This window comes from Mauremys mutica, chromosome 18 (genome assembly GCF_020497125.1).
Source record: "Mauremys mutica isolate MM-2020 ecotype Southern chromosome 18, ASM2049712v1, whole genome shotgun sequence".
Taxonomy (NCBI): Eukaryota; Metazoa; Chordata; order Testudines; family Geoemydidae; genus Mauremys; species Mauremys mutica.
The window spans coordinates 27,332,383-27,350,594 of record NC_059089.1 but is presented as its reverse complement, the minus strand read 5'-3'; the positions used below and the strand labels follow the sequence as shown (position 1 = coordinate 27,350,594).

The window sequence follows — 18,212 nt, the reverse complement described above, 5'->3', positions numbered from 1 at the left end:
AAATGCAGAGTACAATTTACAACTTTCTGGAAAGGTGAAAATTGATACTGGGAATGTGCAAAACTGACACTGAGGCTGTGTAATTATTTAAATATTTCACTACTGTGGAAATATGAGACTTGTAGCATAGTGGCTTAAGAAGCATATAACGTACCATGCTTCTCCATTAACCCCCAGATATTCCTGCCCGAGATGGGCAGGACAGCTTTCCCTTTAGGTTATCTGCACACATTCTTCATTTGCAAGAGAGACTCCCCTCTGCTTCTGTACCATTGCAAAAACAGAGCACCACCAGAAAGGCACTTTAGCTCCCATGTTTAAAATACCTTTTCAGTAGTGGTGGGTTTTTTTCCCTACAAATTGCAGTCATGCCAACCTCACAGCCTCATGACCTAAAAGCACCTTACACTGATAGATCTCCATCGCATTAAATAATAGGAAAATGATCATCAAAAAGCACCAGCAGACCAAGACAACCAAATGAAAAACACCTGGAAAAGCATTTTTTTGCATTTGTCCAATGAACCATTTATGGGTCCTTCCTGGGCCCTTGCTGAATTCAACAAGCAGGGAAACTTAAAGACCCTATTGTTGCCAGCTAGAAGGGCATCAAGCTTCTTATGGCTAAGAGGTCTGTTCAGAAACAATGTAGAACAGTGGTCCCCAACCTTTCTGTTACAATAGCATATTCATGTTCCCAGAAGAGTGTGGCGGGCTCCGAATGACCAGCCACCGAAATGCCGCCTAGAAGCGGCATCATCGAGAAGCTTTTGGAGGTATCATCTGCTACTACATGTTTGTATAGTGCCTAAAGCCCGGACTGTTAGAGCACTACTTTAATAAGAACGGCCATACTGGGTCAGATCAAAGGTCCATTTAGCCCAGTATTCTGTCTTCCGATAGTGGCCAATGCCAGGTGCCCCAGAGGGAATGAACAGAACAGATAATCAAGTGATCTATCCCCTGTCGCCCATTCCAGCTTCTGCCAAACGGAGGCTAGGGACACCATATAAATAAATAAATGTTATCCCTTCAGCATTCACCAGCAAACTCTCTGGACTACACCCAGACATCAATGATAGTTACTCAACATGTTAGCTGGTGCCCATCCCAGAATGCCTGCAAGAATAGGCAAAGAGTTCATAGGAGACATAGAATTCTCACTGTAAGGGAAGGCACACTGGCAGCAATTCAGACAGTGCTGTTTAGAGCAGCTTCCTGAACTCTTACTTAAAAACAAACCAACAAATAAAACTTTCTAACCAAATGTACAGCATTACAAAAGAATTAAGGCCCTGCATCCCATGAGTTGCTGAGCACTTTCCAATAGAGCCAACAGAAGCTAGAGGCACACAGCCCCTTGTGCAACTAGGTTCTAAAGCAGCATTACTGGAGGCTTTCAATGTTTTGTAGAGTAAACTTTTTATTAGGGCATTTAAGGCAGTTTTGGACTTTATTGGGCAAGTCCTTTTCAGCAAAATCTGATATAAAAGAGGATTCAAGTGTACACTAGATGGAATGTGTCAAACACTTATAAGCAAAAGCTGGTAAGCCCTTATTCCTTTTACCTCTTGGGTATGCTAATTTATAATGTTTGTGATGGCATATAAAATAGAAAATGCCACTCTAGGCCTGGCCTAGGATGGTTCTACCCTGTTCAGAGCAGGTGCTGGTAACGGAAATAAGTAATTCAGAATAGTGGTATGCCACATCTTGCACTGGAGAGCCACTCAGCAAGAAGAACTGCAGAAAGTCACAACAACAAAACAAAACAAAAAAACAAAACATCACAAACCTGAAGACCTGATGTTACATCATCAGAAACTGACAAACACATGGCAAAGCAACATCATACCACCACCCTGATTACTTTGTGGTTCTCTAACTCCTTTTAATATAATCTTCTCTTCCTCTCCTCATTCTGGACCCCTTGGAGAAAGAGCCAAGAACCTGAAGTTCCTTATCTTATCTAGGGGCTGGCAGCATGGCATCAATTTCCTCAGTTGAAACATGGGAGCTGAGGCCAAATGTGCAAATTGAGAGTTAAATTTTTACCTTCAAATATTATGCATCAAAGGGAGAGTAGGCTTTTTAGGGTACTACATTTTTCTAGCTATTTAAGTAGGAATTGGTCTGTGTAATGGAATAAACAAAGAAGCCTGGCACAAAGCAAATTAAAGACAAGCATGAGAAGCATGGTTTTATGAAGTGAATAGACGTTTTGCATAGAGGAAGAAGGGAAAGAGTCCATTACCCACCAAATGGGGTTACTAGATTAATGTGAGCTGAGAGATTGGTGGTAGAAGTATCCCAGGCAGTAATGGCTGCCAACTGTTGTCCTGGGTTTCGACAGCATTAAACAGAAACAAAATCAAGCCTTTGAACAACAAAAATATTTTAAACTGTAAAATAAATACAAACAAGTTGTTACTTCACTAATGTAAACTTAGAATAGCAGTTGTGCACAGAGAGGTAAGGATAACTCAGGGTACCAAAATGAGGTTTTAGTAATTGCTACCTTTAATTTACTATTTTAAGTATAAATATTTTTGCCTATGTTACAGATAAATACCAAGCTCTTTTTCTACTGAATACCAATATTCCAATCATATAAGTAAACACTTGAACAGAGTGCAATACTTTAGTATCTAGAGGGAAAAAAAGTGTCACATTTTGAGATGGGATATTTTTGAGCTGAAAAGGTATAAGATCATGAAATTCTAGGCTTCAGAAGAGAATGCGCAACATCACATCAGTAGCCAGATTTAAGACAGCATAATTACGAGGCAACCTCCCCTCTTAAACTGCTTGGCACTTTTTTAGCATTATCTTTAATGGATCCCCCTTCCTCCCATTTTCCATACTGGTGTTGCCAAATGTCTGCACCCTAGCTTCCTTCCCCACTCTCATCGCTTGAGTGATCATCTCCACGGTGATGATTTAAATCTACCTCCCTATGCCTAACCTCTCCCCCACTGATCAGATTCCCATCTCTTCCTGTCTCTCCAACATTTTATTACAAACATTCTGCCACTTCTCTAAATATTGCAAACCCGAACATCCTTCTTTCCTTCTACTTTCTCCTCATATCCAAACCCTCTCTGTATCAATGTTGACAACTGCACTATCCTCACCACCACTCAATCTCCGACTCTTCCCTTTCCGTCTCTCCTATCCACTGTCCTGCACCATTTCACTAACATATGCTGATTAGATTATATTAAGTCTACATTACATGCGAACTAGGAACCCTACAACTTCATGTACTATATGAATACACTAAAATTCAGTCTGGTTTAAGAGGTGTAAGTAGGAGTAAAGGAAAAATTACACTATGAATTGGAATATTCTTCCAAGGAAAGTGGTGGAAACATCATTTGGGAAATTTCAAACTTGACTAGACAAGGCACTAGAAAAAAAAATATGATAAAAGTACAGTCCTGCTAGAGTGGTTACACCAGAAAGATGATCCAACCGATATTTTCATTACATAAAGTCTGATTCAATGACAACTATGCTACACACAAACACACACACACAGTGGAAGTGGTGTGAAGAAAACGTAAGCATATCCTACAAGAGGACTGAAGAAATGCTGAAGAAGTGTATACAGGGTGCAGGAAAGCCTATGAACAAAAAGCTTTTGCTGTAAGAATTTCTCTCAATCTTCCTCACCTATAGGCAGTCGATTTTTTTTGTTGGCTGGGGTAGTTGCAGGGGAGAGTTGTGGGGTATTGTAAGGAGTCATTTCAAGGCTGCTACTTTTCCCGGGTTTGTTCTGGGGTAAGTTTGCCAACAAGTTTTCCAGAGCCATCCGATCTTCCTTCAGTTGGTCACTTGACATTACATTTCGCATAAAACCAACCTACAAAATTAGAGTAGAAAGGAGCATGAAGCTACATAGTAACCTACTACACCCACTTATATCTCTCTCCTGCAAGCATGTGCAGGAAAATATTACTCCTATTGAAGAACCAGGATATTACCAGATTAATAAGTTGGCTGTATGTCATATAAACCACAGTCCTACTCAATCCTTCTAGAAGGTTAACTGAGGACATCGGAGGAGTTTCCACAGCACGCCCACTAATAACAACATCCAGGAAAGCAGCAACACAGCTCTGCAAGGAGAAGACGTAGTTTTTTTTAGTGAATGGTTTCAAATTTTAGAGCTACAGAAGAACACAAAGGTACAAGAGGTATAGACATAATTTACATGGGAATATCAGTTTTGCTGCTTCTTACATATATAGCAAATCAAACATCTTTTAGCCAATGAAGAGTAAGTACAAAATTATGCAAAAAATTTAGAGTTCCTTTCACTCCATATCTGCATTTCAAAGTGTCACTTGTTTAAATAGATTCTGTAGTGCTCAAATATTTAAGTACGGTTTTAAAAATGCTGTTATGCAATGGCACTAGAAGACTTAAACTAGCTCACAGTAATGAACTTGTACTTAAATTGTTCCTTCCTCGGGAAGCAGCTGAGCACAGCTTACAAGTGAAACAAAATTATAGGGGACAGGGATAGGCAAGTAAGGGAACTGTCAATTTAAAAGTCACAGCTGACTGGATGTTTACCTAGTTTCATTAGAAGTAGCAAGAGAGATTGAAAGAAAAGAGCAAAAAAGTTTGTTAGTTTGCTTTCTGCATTTGACAGCACATTGTGTATAGTTAGTTTCACTGTTTCCTCCGTAGAGTCAGTTCCCCTATTGTGCGTGCATCCTTCATCCAGTAAGAAAGAGTAAACAATTTACTAAAAAGGGCAGGGGGGTGGGGAGGAAGAGAGGAAATGAGGCAAAAAACTGACAGGAAGATCCATGGGCAGGTGTGCAATTTTTTTTTTTTTTAAATTGAATACATGGTGTCCCCTTAAGTAAAAGTAGTTTATGCTAAATTCAGCAGAGAAAATTATTTAAAAAAAATCACTTTGTATCTGTTTTAGAAAGTGTCATATTTTGACGTTTTGTTAATGTTGTCATTTAAGCAACAAGGTGGTGTGTGCCTAGTAGTCAGGAGGCATGACTCCAAGTTCTATTCCCAGCTCTGACCCTACTGTATGTGACCATGCAGATGTCACTTAACCTGTACCTCAGTTTACCTACCCATAAATTAGATGTGCTGCTCACCTACACCTCATAAGAGGACTGCGAAGCTTATTTGTTTGTGAAGTGCTTTGAGATTCTCAGAAAGGCAAAGTGTCAAATATGTACATATGTACTGTTTTGTGACTCTTACTTTGTCAAATTTGCCAAGGTTGCTCTTCATGTGCGGATCTCCCTCTTCAGAACCTGTCATTGCCAACTGCTGCAAAAGTCTCCCGACCTACAATGGAAAAAGAACACTTTGGGCAAATATTTCAGAAACCATTACAGAACAACAAGATAGACTGTAATACAGGAATCAAATGAGAAGTTCTTCTCTTTTAAACTACTATTTTAACGTACATATAAACTTTCCCAGAGTTACTTTTGGGGCTAAAATTTCTCACCATTGTTCTTAGACCCGAAGTAAAATGTTCTATGTGGAAATATACTCAGTCCTGCCATGAGTGCAGGGGACTAGACTAGATAACCTCTCAAGGTCCCTTTCAGTCTTATGATTGTATGAAAGTTTCACTAAAAGCTATCCGAGTTATCTAAACAGGAAGAGTATTTTCTCCTATTAAGAAAGCTGTGTACTTTTTTCCACTCCCAACTCAAAGGCTGCTTTGCTTTCCCTCTTTCATTCAATGAACAATGTATAATAGTACCTTATTTTAAATTATTTCATTATTTGTAAAATAATTCCTACCCATTTATTTGAATATTGCATGCAAAGCCGTTATTTTCCATATTTTTTAAGCCTATGCTGGAGTATTAGGCTCTGATTCTTCACAGCAAATATGGAAGGGATGAGGATTGAACCTAGAGGTCTTAGACCTGAAGATTTTTAAAGGCCATGTAAATTTTGCTAGACAAGCATGGAAAAAACACAAACCTCTGACTCAGTTTGTACACTGCTTAACATCTTTATCCTGAAAAAGAACCCTCCTTAACCTGTCACCAAGAGGTTTATAAAACTGTGAGTCCTATAACAATATACAAAAAATGATACGGCAAGTGTATAAGTGATCCCTTGTTTTACAGCAGCATCTAAAGAACCCAATCAGGATTAAGGCCCCCTCCTGCTATGCACTGTGCAGACATAGTAAAACACTCTCTCTGCTCTACAAAACTTACTGAAATGAATTTCATCAGTCAGTATACCAGTTACACGTACATACACTGATGCCATGTTTTGCCCCATGTACATGGAACATGCGGTAGTTTTTTAGTCAAATGGGTGCTGTTTAATACCACTAATGAATATTAAGTTCCCAAAACATTTGCACAAAGACAATACATTCTGTCACCTGAAGGCATATTCTAAAGTGTTAAAACAGCGGGTAGTTGCCCAATAGGCAACATGGTGTACATCTATTCAGAGGACAAAAGAGACAGACATTTAGCAAAAGCGCTAAATGACTGTTTCAGTTTTCACCAAAAAGTTTAGTAGCAATTGGACACCTAATGTAGTGAATGCCAGTGAAGATTAGGTAGGATCAGAGGCTAAAATAGGGAAAGAACAAGTTAAAAAATGACTTGGACAAGTTAGATGTCTTCAAGTCACCAGGGCCTAATGAAATACATCTTAGAATACTCAAGGAGCTGACTGAAGGGATATCTGAGCCATTAGTGATTATCTTTGAAAAGTCATGGAAGGTGAGAGAGATTCCAGAGGACTGGAAAAAGGCAAATATAGTGCCAAGCTAAAAAGAGGGAATAAAGACAACCTGGGGAACTACAGAGCAGTCAGCTTAACTTCAGTACCCAGAAAGATAATTAAGCAAATAATCAAGCAATCAATTTGCAGACACTTAGAAGGTGATAAGTAACAGTCAACATGGATTTGTCAAGAACAAATCTCAAACTAACCTAATAGCTTTCTTTGAGAGGGTAACAAGCCTGGTGGATGGGGGGGGAAGCAGGTGATGTGGTATATCTTGACTTTAAGTAAGGCTTCTGATACTGTCTCGCATGACCTTCTCATAAACAAAGTAGGGAAACACAACCTAGATGGAGCTACTGTAACGTGGGCGCATAACTGGTTGGAAAACCATTCCCGGAGGGTAGTCATCAGGGGTTCACAGTCAAGCTGGAAGGGCATATCAAGTGGGATCCCACAGGGATCAGTTCTGGGTCTAGTTCTGTTCAATATCTTCATCGATGATTTAGATAATGGCATAGAGAGTACACTTATAAAGTTTGCAGACAATACCAAGCTGGGAGGGGTTGCAAGTGCTTTGGAGGACAGGATTAAAATTCAAAAGGATCTGGACAAATTGGAGAAACTGTCTGAAGTAAATCAAATGAAGTTCAATAAGGACAAATGCAAAGTACTCCCCTTAGAAGGAACTATCAGTTGCATACAACAAAATGGGAAATGACTGCCTAAGAAAGAGTACTGTGGAAAAGGATCTGGGGGTCACAGTGGATCACAAGCAAAATGAGTCAACAGTGTTGAGTGCCACAAAAACAAAACAAAAAAAGTGGGGGGCGCGCAAATAATATTCCGGAACGTATTAGCAGGAGTGTTGTAAGCAATATGTGAGAAGTCATTCTTCCGCTCCACTCTGCGCCGTTACAGCTTCAATTGGAGTATTGTGTCCAGTTCTGGGTGCCACATTTTGGGAAAGATGTGGACAAACTAGAGAGTCCAGAGAAGAACAACAAAAAAAGCTTAAAGGTCTAGAAAACATGACCTGTGAGGAGAGATTGAATAGGACAAGAAGCATTGGTCTTAAAATGCAGAAAGGGCTATTTAGGTTAGACATTAGGAAAACTTCCTAGCTGTCAGGGTGGTTAAGCACTGGAATAAATTGCCTAGGTATGTTGTGGAATCTCCATCATTGGAGATTTTTAAGAGCACGTTAGACAAACACCTGTCAGGGATGGTCTAGATAAGACTTAGTCCTGCCTGGAATACAGGTCCCTTCCAGTCCTAGAGTTGTATGAAATTCTATTATTTCAGTTAGCGCAGATTAGCAAAAAAAAAATACAAATATGCTAGCAAAAGTGGAAGGATATTAAAATGTACAAGCGCTGCTAGACCAGTCTTACAAATATTTGTACTTTACAGCTCTCACCCTTATAAAAGCAGGTGTATTGCCTTTTAATGGGGAGTTTAGATGGCTGCTATATATTTCTCAACTTCAACAGTGGCAATCAAAAACACCAATAAATGTCTTAAAAACTCAGCATTTTAAAACAAATGGGTATTCAAGCTTTAAATTTGCCTCTTCAGGAATCATAATAGCAGAAATATTTTACATCAGTTTTCATCATCTTATCCCTAGTAAAACCAGTAAAAATACTTTAACAATAGCCCCAATAAATGCTTAGAAGATCTCAGATATGAGGAGAGGTTGCAAAGGACTGTAGAGGATTTTTTAAACTAAGGTTTGGAGGAAAGCTGTCAGGTGTGGAGTTGAACATAGTTCAGGCAGAAAAATCCCTTAGGAATGAATTTATTAAAGTGGGATCTCTATGCCCTAGTAAAGACAATAGGAAAGAATTTGGTAAAATATAGACAGGAGCTAGTAAGGAACAGTCAAATGCAAAGGAGCCCCATTTAAATACAAAGTGTTTATATACAACTGCTAGATATCTAAATACGAAGATGGGTGAACTACAATGCCTGGCATTAAATGAGGATATTGATATAACAGGCATCACAAAAACTTAGTGGAAGGAGGATAACTAATGAGACATGGTAATACCCGGATTCAAAATATACAGAAATGACAGTAGGTCATACCGATGGGGCACTGTATGTGAAAGAAAGCACAGAGTCAAAGTAAAAATCTTAAATGAATAACACTGCCCCATAGAATCTCTCTGGATAGAAATTCCATGATTGAACAATAAGTGTATAGCTGTAGGAATATACTACCAACCACCTGATCAGGATGGTGATGATGATTGTGAAATGCTCAGCGGCTATAACGGCAGAAAACGCAATAAAAATGGGAGATTTCAATTATTCTCATATTGACATGGTACATGTCACCTCAGGAAGGAATGGAGAGAAAAATTTCTAGAAACCAAGGAGTAGCTTGTCCTGGCACCTAGAAGGGGAGAGGCAAGTCTTGATTTAGTCCTAAGTGGAGAATAGGATATAGACAGCAGTTAAATATAGTTGAACTGCTCAATAGTAGAGACCATAATGTAATTACATTTAACATCCCTGTAGAGGAAAAAATGCCAAAGAAACCCACCACAGTCAAATTTAATTTAAAAAAGGGGAACTGTACAATAATGAGGAAGTTAGTTAAACAGAAATTAAAAAGGAACAGTCACAAGGGTGAAACACCAGCAAACTACAGAGAGACTATTTAAAAACACCATAATAGGAGGCTCAAACAAAATGTATACCCCGAATTTGAAAAACAAAGAACAGTAATAACAAAAAAATGCCACCATAGCTAAATAGCGAAGTAAAAAGAAATGAGGCAAAAAAGGTATCCTTTAAAAATTGGAAGTCAAATCCTAGTGAGGAAAATAGAAAGGAGCATAGACTCTGGCAAGTCAATTATAAAGCAGGCCACAAAAGAATATGAAGAGTAACTAACTCAAGACACAAAAACTGACAACAAAAAAAGTTAACTACATCAGAAGTAGGAAGCCTGCCAAAACAATCAGTAGGGCCACTGTATGATTGAAGTGCTAAAAGAGCACTCGGAAGATAAGGCTGTTGCAGCAAAGCTAATGAATTCTTTGCATTGTCTTAACTGTAGAGGATATGGGGGAGATCCCCACACACAAGCCATTCTTTTCAGGTAATAAATCTGAGAAACGGTCCCAGATTCACGTGTCAATAGAGGAGGCTGGAACAAACAGATGAATACTATCTGGTCCTGGTGACTTATTACTATTAATTTTATCAAAGAGTTCTGAAGGAAGTCCAATATGAAATTGCAGAACTACTAACTGTGGTACATAAACCCATTGCTTAAAATCAGCCTCTGTACCAGATGACTGGAGGGTAGCTAATGTAATATCAATTTTTAAAAAAAGCTCCAGAGGCAATCCTGGCAATTACATGCCAATAAGCCTACCTTCAGTATCAGGCAAAATGCTTGAAATTATATTAAAAAACAGAATTATCAGACACATGCAGGGCTTTGGAGCTGTGTTCCGGCTCCACTCCAGCTCCAGGCAAAAAACTGCAGCTCCACTGCTCCGGAGCCGCTCCAGGCTCCGCTCCAAAGCCCTGGACACATGGATGCTTTTATAAAGGGAAATCATGTCTCACCATTCTATTAGAACTCTCAGAGGGGGTCTACAAGCATGTGGACAAGGGGGATCCAGTTGATAAGCATACTTGGACTTCGAGAAAGCCTTTGATAATATCCCTCACCAAAAGCTCTTAAACTAAGTAGTTACGGGATAAGAGGGAATGGTTCTCTCATGGGTCAGTAAGTCATTAAAAGATAGCAAAGGGTAGGAAAAAATGGTCAGCTTTCACAATAGTGCGAAGTAAATGGTCCCCCAGGGGTCTGTACTGGGACCTATGCTGTGGAAAAGGGGGTGAATCGTGGCTTTGCAAAATCTGAAGATGATATAAAATTACTCAAGATAGTTAAGTCCAAAGCCAATTGTGAAGAGTTACAAAGGGATCTCACAAAACTGGGTGCCTGGGCAACAAAATAGCAGATGAAACTTGATGTTGCTAAGTGAAATGTAATGCACACAGGAAAAAATAATCCCAACTATACATTAAAATGATGGGGTCTAAATTAGCTGTTACCACTTAAAGATCTTGGAGTCATCATGAATAGTTCTCTGAAAACATCCATTCAGTGTGCAGCACCAGTAACAAAAAAAACCCACACAACTAGGAAATATAAGACAGAAAATAGATCCTATAAATCCATGGTACGCCCACACCTTGAATACCAGGTGCAGTTCTAGTCGTCCCATCTCAAAAAACAAACTAGAATTGTGAAAAGTACTGAGCAGGGCAACCAAAATGACTAGGGTAGCCAACATTTTCCATATTTGAGGAGAGATTGTTCAATTTAGGAAAGAAACAACCAAGAGGGAATATGATAGAGGTCTATAAAATTATGAAAGGCACGGAGAAAGTGAACAGGGAAGTGTTTTATTTACACCTTCACAGAACACAAGAATTAGGGGTCATGTAATGAAATTAATAGGCGGCAGGTTTAAACAAACAAAAGGAAGTATTTCTTTACACAACACGCAGTCAACATATGGAACTCATTGCCATGGGATGCTCTGAAGGCTAAAAGTACAGTAACTCCCCACTTAACATAATTATGTTCCTGAAAAATGCTTCTTTAAGCAAAACGATGTTAAGCAAATCCAGTTTCCCCATAATTAATGTAAATTGGGGGGGGAGGGGTGTTCCAGGGAAATGTTGCTTTGTTGAGGTGGTGAAATCAGAGGGTGGGATATTTCCCAGGGAATGCCTTATTACTAAATGATGAACTAGCACTCGGCTGAGCCCTTAAGGGTTAACACATTGTTAATGCAGCCTCTCACACTCTACAATGCAGCAGGAATGGAGGGAGGAGAAATGACACCGCAGAGAGAGAGAGAGAGAGAGAGAGAGAGATGCATTGCCCCTTTAAGTACGCTGACCCCACTCTAAGTACTTTACCTTTTTAAGTAGATCAGCAAGTGGAGACAGCAGCTGCTGCCAGCAAGCTCCCTCAGTCCTGAGCCCTGTCATGTCCACCCCTGCTCTGTGGAGATGGGGGGCAGGAGCGGGCAGATACCTTGACATTAGCACCCCTCTTCCCCTCCTCCCTTCCCCTTCCCCCCCCCCCCCCCCCGCACAGCAAGCAGGAGGCTCCCGGGAGCAGCTCCAAGGCAGAGGGCAGGAGCAGCACACGGCAGTGGCGGGAGGGACAGCTGAACTGCCCAGCAATTGATAGCCTGCTGGGTGGCGTAAAAAAAGAATGAGATAAATTAATGGCCACTCAATGGCTATTAGCCAAGATGGTCAGGGCCACAACTCTATGCTTCTGGTGTACCTAAACCTCCAACTGCTAGAAGCTGGGACTGGATGACAGGATACATCATTCAAAATTGCCCTGTTCATTCCCTCTGAAGCTTCTGTCATTGGACACTGTTGGAAGACAAAATACTGGGCTAGATGGACCATTGGTCTGACCCAGCACGGCCATTCTTATCTGGTCTCATTTGTTTAGAGTAACATAAAAAAGGAAGTGGTACCTGCATCAGATTAAATCTTGCCACCTCGTTTATTGGGGCATCAGAAATTATTCCATACTGTTCTGGGTTGACAACTGCAGGACAAATGAAACATGCAAGCAGAAGATCCGTGCACATTGCTCGCACCTCCCCAACCTCCAGCCGGTCTACACAGGAGAGTGTTTTGTACATTTGTGATAAAATCCATCTCAAGCTATGCGGAAAGCAGTATGTGTTCTGCTTGAGATAACCAATGAATTTGTTCACCAAAGCCACTAACTTAGCCTCATTGGAATCCACCATTTCTTGGACTTTTTGTTTGAACCTTTCTGTGCCTTTCTCCCCAAAGAGTTTTTCCTGTTGTGCGGGAGAGAACCTCTCAATCAATTTGTTTGCATCTGTTTCTAGGTGGTCTTCATCTTCCACCAGCAGCTGCATGATTGGCTCATGCAATGTTGCAGTGAGGAAGAGTTTTGCAGAAAAGAGTCCTTCAGAAAAAAGTTTGAATAAAATGCTGAATGCACACGTGCCTCTCCTCAAAAGTCGTCTGGGATTGTCACTTTCCTTCAGTTCAAATTCTATCAAGTAACGCAAAACTTGAAGGAGGTAGCTCTCATCTTCCTGCATAATGCAATTGCCATAGATGGAGGTAAAAACTGTGTAAATAACACTTTGTGTGTTGTCCTGGTTGAGTTTCTCTCCAGCAACCAGAGAGGAAGCAATAAGCCTAGGGTTCTCTCTCAACCTGTTGAGGAATTCTCCATAAGCAGTCTCTTGAAATCCCAACTGCTTGTACCCATCAACAAACTGTGTGTCCTCCAAGACTTTGGCATGCTGGCAGCATTCAGCAGGAGAAGCTTCAGCACTTCAGAGAAAAAACAGTGAAAAATTTCAATTATTTGTAACAAGACTGTCAAACGATTAAAAAATTAATTGTGATTAATCATACTGTTTTTAATCATACTGTTAAACCAGTGGTTCTCAAACTTTTGTATTGGTGACCCCTTTCACATAGCAAGCCTCTGAGTGCGACCCCCTTATAAATTAAAAACACTTTTAAATATATTTAACACCATTATAAATGCTGAAGGCAAAGCGGCATTTGGGGTGGAGGCTGACAGCTTGCAACCCCCCCATGTAATAACCTTGCGACCCCCTGAGGGATCCCGACCCCCAGTTTGAGAACACGCGTGTTAAACAATAATAGAATACCATTTATTTAAATATTTTTGGATGTTTTCTACATTTTCAAATATACTGATTTAAATTACAATACAGAATACAAGATGTACGGTGCTCACTTTGTATTATTTTTTATTACAAATATGTGTGTGTGTGTGTGTGTGTTGGGGGAGCGCTGTCCCTTTAAACGGAGCACTCAGACGCTTGAATGCTTTTTTCAGCCAGCAGCAGCTGCTGTTGGCAGCACTCACTCCTGAGCCAGCAGCAGACAGGCTCCTCCTGATTCCCCACCTCAGCTCAGTGGCGACTGGGTATATGGGCAGGAAGAGGGGGACACCCCAACATCAGCCCCTCACCCCCACTTTGCGCAGCAGACAGGAGGCAGGCTCCCGCTCTGGAGCAGGTTGGCCAGGAGCAGCAGTGGAGCACAGGTATCCCTCTCCCAGAGGCATGTAGCGACTTCCCTCCTCTTCCCTTCACCCCCTCCAGCACAGCACCCTGGGCAGCCTCCCTCGCACCCCCCTAAGGCCGGGCTCTTCTCTCCTCCTCCCTCAGAAGGTGTTTAACCAGCTCTCCCAAACTGCCTGCAGTCTCTTCTCCCTGTCCGCCTTCTGCCCACTGGCACAGGCGGTGCCTACCTCCCCTCCACCACCACATCCCATCTCCAGAGATGCAAGATTAAGGATCATTTAAAAAAATAACACGTTAATTTGTTTTGAGTTAATTGCATGCAGTAACTGCGATTAATCGACAGCCCTAATTTTTAATAGACAAATTATGAAATCTAAAAGCAGCAGCATTCTGAATCCATTACCAGGAGCTCTAGACCAGTTGTTTTCAAACTTTTTTCTGGGGACCCATCTGAAGAAAACTGTTGATGCCAGGGACCCAACGGAGCTGGGGATAAGGGGCTTGGAGTGTGGAAGGAAGCTCTGGGCTGGAGCAGGGGATTGGGATTTATGGCTCTGGGGTGGGGCCAGGGATGAGGGTTTTGGGGTGCAGCAGGGGCTCCAGGTTTGGGGGGAGCTCAGGGGTGGGGCAGGGGCTCAGGGTGCAGAAGGGGGGCCGGGCTCTGGGGGGTGCAGGCTCTGGGGTGGGGCCAGAGATGAAGGACTTGGGGTACAGGAAGGGGTTCTGGGTTGGGAGGAGCACGCTCACGGCTGGGGCAGGAGATTGAGGCGCGAGTTGGGGCACGGAGTTACCTCTGGCGGCTCCCGGTCAGCGTCACAGCCAGGGTGCAGATGCAGTCTTCCGGCCTGTCCTGGCACCACAGACCATGCTGCGCCTGAAGCAGTCAGCAGCAGGTCCAGCTCCTAGGCAGAGGTGCACAAGCGGCTCTGCGCGGCTCTCGCCCGCAGGCAGTGCCCCCCCCATTGGCTGCTAACTGGCCAGTGGGAGTTTGGAGCCAGTGGGAGTTTGGAGCCAGTGCTTGGGGCGAGGGCAGCGCACGGAGCCCCATGGCCCTCCCGCCTAGAAGCCAGAACTGCGGCTGGCTGCTTCCAGGGCGCAGCGCTGTGTCGGAACAGGTAGGCACTAGCCTGCCTTAGCTGAGCAGCACCACCGACGGGACTTTTAACGTCCCATTCAGCTGTGCTGACCAGAGCGACCCAGAGCCTTACATGCCGCGACCTAGTACTGGGTTGCGACCCAAACTTTGAAAAATGCTGCTCTAGACAATAGAGTAAAAAAAAAAAAAAAAAATACACCGCAAGAATTTTTCCTTTAAAAAAAAAAAAAAAGATAGCAGTTAACATCTACAATCTTTATTGTAAGTTTCAAAAAAAAAAAAAACTGTGAACATTAGTCAATGTATGAGCTTCATTACAATAACAAATTCCAGCATTTAATAATAAAAACAATTTCTTACTATGAACTACCAATCAGAAGAGATGCAACATGTACACACACACACACACACACACACACACACACACACACAGAGGAAGGCCAAAAAAAATAAAAATAATAAAAAAAGGTAGAGTGAACTACCAGTAGTCACATCATATTTAAGAGCAAATCTGAGACAACTCAGACTTCCTGTTTTAGAATAATTTTTTAGAATGGTTTTAGAGCCATTAAAATTTTGTCTTTAGAATCATCTGTTGTGCTCAATATACAGTATGAAAGGAATTCACAAGAGTTTAGGAGTTCAATTTTCCAGAAAGCATGTGTCACCTTGTTATGATAAGTCTGTCCAAGTTAATCCTTTGCTGCTTGGAAATCCACGCTGTGTGGTACAGTTTCTCAGCTGTCTTCAATACATCTGTATTTAATCTCTGAATGAGTTGCTTTTCTGAGTTTACATAGAGTCGTTCCTGCTTGAGGTGATGAGCCAGAGTGTGAATATCCAGCTTCACCATCTTTGAGGGTGAGAGGACTACACAGTACTCACTGCAAAAGGAAAAATACATGAAGAATTTCACATTATATATAGCTTCTATTTGTTAAAACTCCAACAGACAAAAAGAATTTGAATACTGAAAAGTTATCAAAAACTTCATGATAAAATTTAAGAACCAGTGATAATTGTAAGTTTATGACTTACTGTAACTATAGTATCCATCTTTGATCCTGATTTTCCTCATGGATCCCTACTTTCTTCCTGGATTGTATTTTCTAAATGGACAACCAACCTAATTCTCAGTTACTGAGGGACAATCTCCACTCATTGATATATTTTGCTTTCCACAACCAAATCTCTGTACAACTTTTCATGAGGGATGTACCCAAGTACTCGGATTCTAATATCTAAACTGTATTGTTAAATCTATTCACCTCAGTTTGGGTTATTGCTGATTATGTACTTTATGTATCATATGACTTTAAAAACAAACTTTGTATTTGTGGACAATCTAAACACTATACCCAGATGTACAGACACTCTTTTCTGAACCTATGTATTCTATAATTTTTTAACATTAGCTTTAATACAAATTTTAAATCTAGCCCCACCTCCCAAACCCCAGGCAACATCCCTAGTTATTGGGCCATCCTTCATCACTGTAAAACACTTCAAGTTGATAATGTGATCTTCAAAATTTCTCACATGCACTTGCAGGGTTCGGTGACATCATATTGGCCAGTTCCACACACATTAAAGCTGCCCTCAGCTCTGGTAACTTGAACATTACTCTATTTTCACTAATAACAGCAAAGCTCTCCCCAAAGTGCCACACTGGGGTGAGGGAAGGTGGGGGAGGGAGAACACCCTCAGGATTACCCTTCTAATTTCTAATGGTGGAGGCCAGCATGATGACCCACAGACAATCATACAGGAGGTAGAGGGAGGCAGAAGGGGAAAAGGAGTCCCATTTTGACATATTATATGGTCAGGTCAGTGCTCAGTGAGCAAAGGAGTACATGTGAATAAGATTTATCAGAACACATACTAAGCTATGCTGCAGTTTAAAGTAAGTATTTGGGTCTAGTAGCCCCATGACTGACAGAAATTCCTGCTTTTATGTGAAATAAAGAGGATTCTGTCTTCTAAGTTATTCAATTTGCCTTTTCTGCTAGAGACTTATAACTAGCACCACCCATACATAAACATGCACAGAATGCATTGCTATTCAATAGTAGAACTCATTCAACAATGTCTCCTCAAACATCCCAACTCACAGGAATGTACTTGCAGGCCATGATCCAGAAATTCTCTAAGTGACAAAACAAACTGAAGAAACCTCAAGCTGGAAAGGAAATCTGAACAGTCCATTACAGTACAACAGCAGCTAAGTATTTAGTGAACAACTTATTTGCTTTTTAATGGCTAAATAAACCAAAAAAGTATCATAGTATTTAAAACCTTTCATTATGTTAGAAATTTAATGAAGGTTGGTAAGAAGTGTTTGCCAAATATGTAACTATATGATGATATAATCAGATATTGCAATATTAATCAGATGCAACTTGTCTAGTTTAGGATTTAAAGGTGTGGTCTTTGCACCTGTTAGCTAACATGTCCTAACTATCCAATTTAAACGCCTAGATAGATGAGGCATACTGCCGTTGACATGTGATAAAATGGTCAAGTTATTCAAAAGAAATTTCCCTTTTTCCTCTATTTATTTAAATTAAGATGTTGAGGAATCATTTGTGAAAACCATATTAACATGGACAATATAATTTGTGTAAGCACAATTACAGAGAAGAAAACTGAGCAGCCATTAACCTCACCTGATTTCTTACAAAGAAAATTACCTTAGCTGACCACTCATTTCCTCACCATCAGATGTAGCCCTTTTTGAGTGTTCGTATGGCAGGAAGAATTATGACCAGCTCCATCACCCTGTATATGTTAGACAGAGCACCCAAGTACTATGGTGATGGGTACTTAAATACAATAAATGGAATGCCTGCCTGTTCCCTATCAGCTCTAGCACCTTCAGTGAAGCCTGATCTCACAATGCTACTTGCCCCCACACTCGGGGAACTAGAGTATGATTTATGATTTGCAGGCATATCACTCTCCTCTTTATACTCTTTTAAAGATCTTTCCAGCCACACCAAGCACTAAACCACAGGATCCTTTCCAAATAATATTTATTAGCTTCCCTAACTGGGCACAGAATTTTAAAAAGAAACCCTGATGGTTCAAGAGCATGAGTCACCAACAACTACTTACCCAAGTTCCCTCACCAATGGTTCGACTTGACAAGCAAAACCCTATCATCCAAAAGGAAGATAAACCATAAATAGCCGTCATATATAATCTTTATATATAGAAAGGTTTAAACAGCTAATGTCTGAACACCTCAACTTACAAAGCAT

General features: G+C 40.9%; 1 protein-coding gene across 2 annotated transcripts in view; it reads right to left on the bottom strand.

Annotated features, from left to right (window-relative positions):
• Window positions 1–18,212, bottom strand: part of GAPVD1 (GTPase activating protein and VPS9 domains 1) — a 64,227-nt gene that overhangs the window by 25,842 nt on the left and 20,173 nt on the right. For both annotated transcript variants that reach the window (XM_044992601.1, XM_044992603.1), the window contains exons 2-6: window positions 15,621–15,836; window positions 12,285–13,128; window positions 5,239–5,325; window positions 3,987–4,121; window positions 3,676–3,865 (exon numbers count right to left, since the gene is read on the bottom strand). In XM_044992601.1, the coding sequence (XP_044848536.1) occupies window positions 3,676–3,865; window positions 3,987–4,121; window positions 5,239–5,325; window positions 12,285–13,128; window positions 15,621–15,836 (1,472 nt within the window). The remainder of the gene's footprint in view (window positions 1–3,675; window positions 3,866–3,986; window positions 4,122–5,238; window positions 5,326–12,284; window positions 13,129–15,620; window positions 15,837–18,212) is intronic.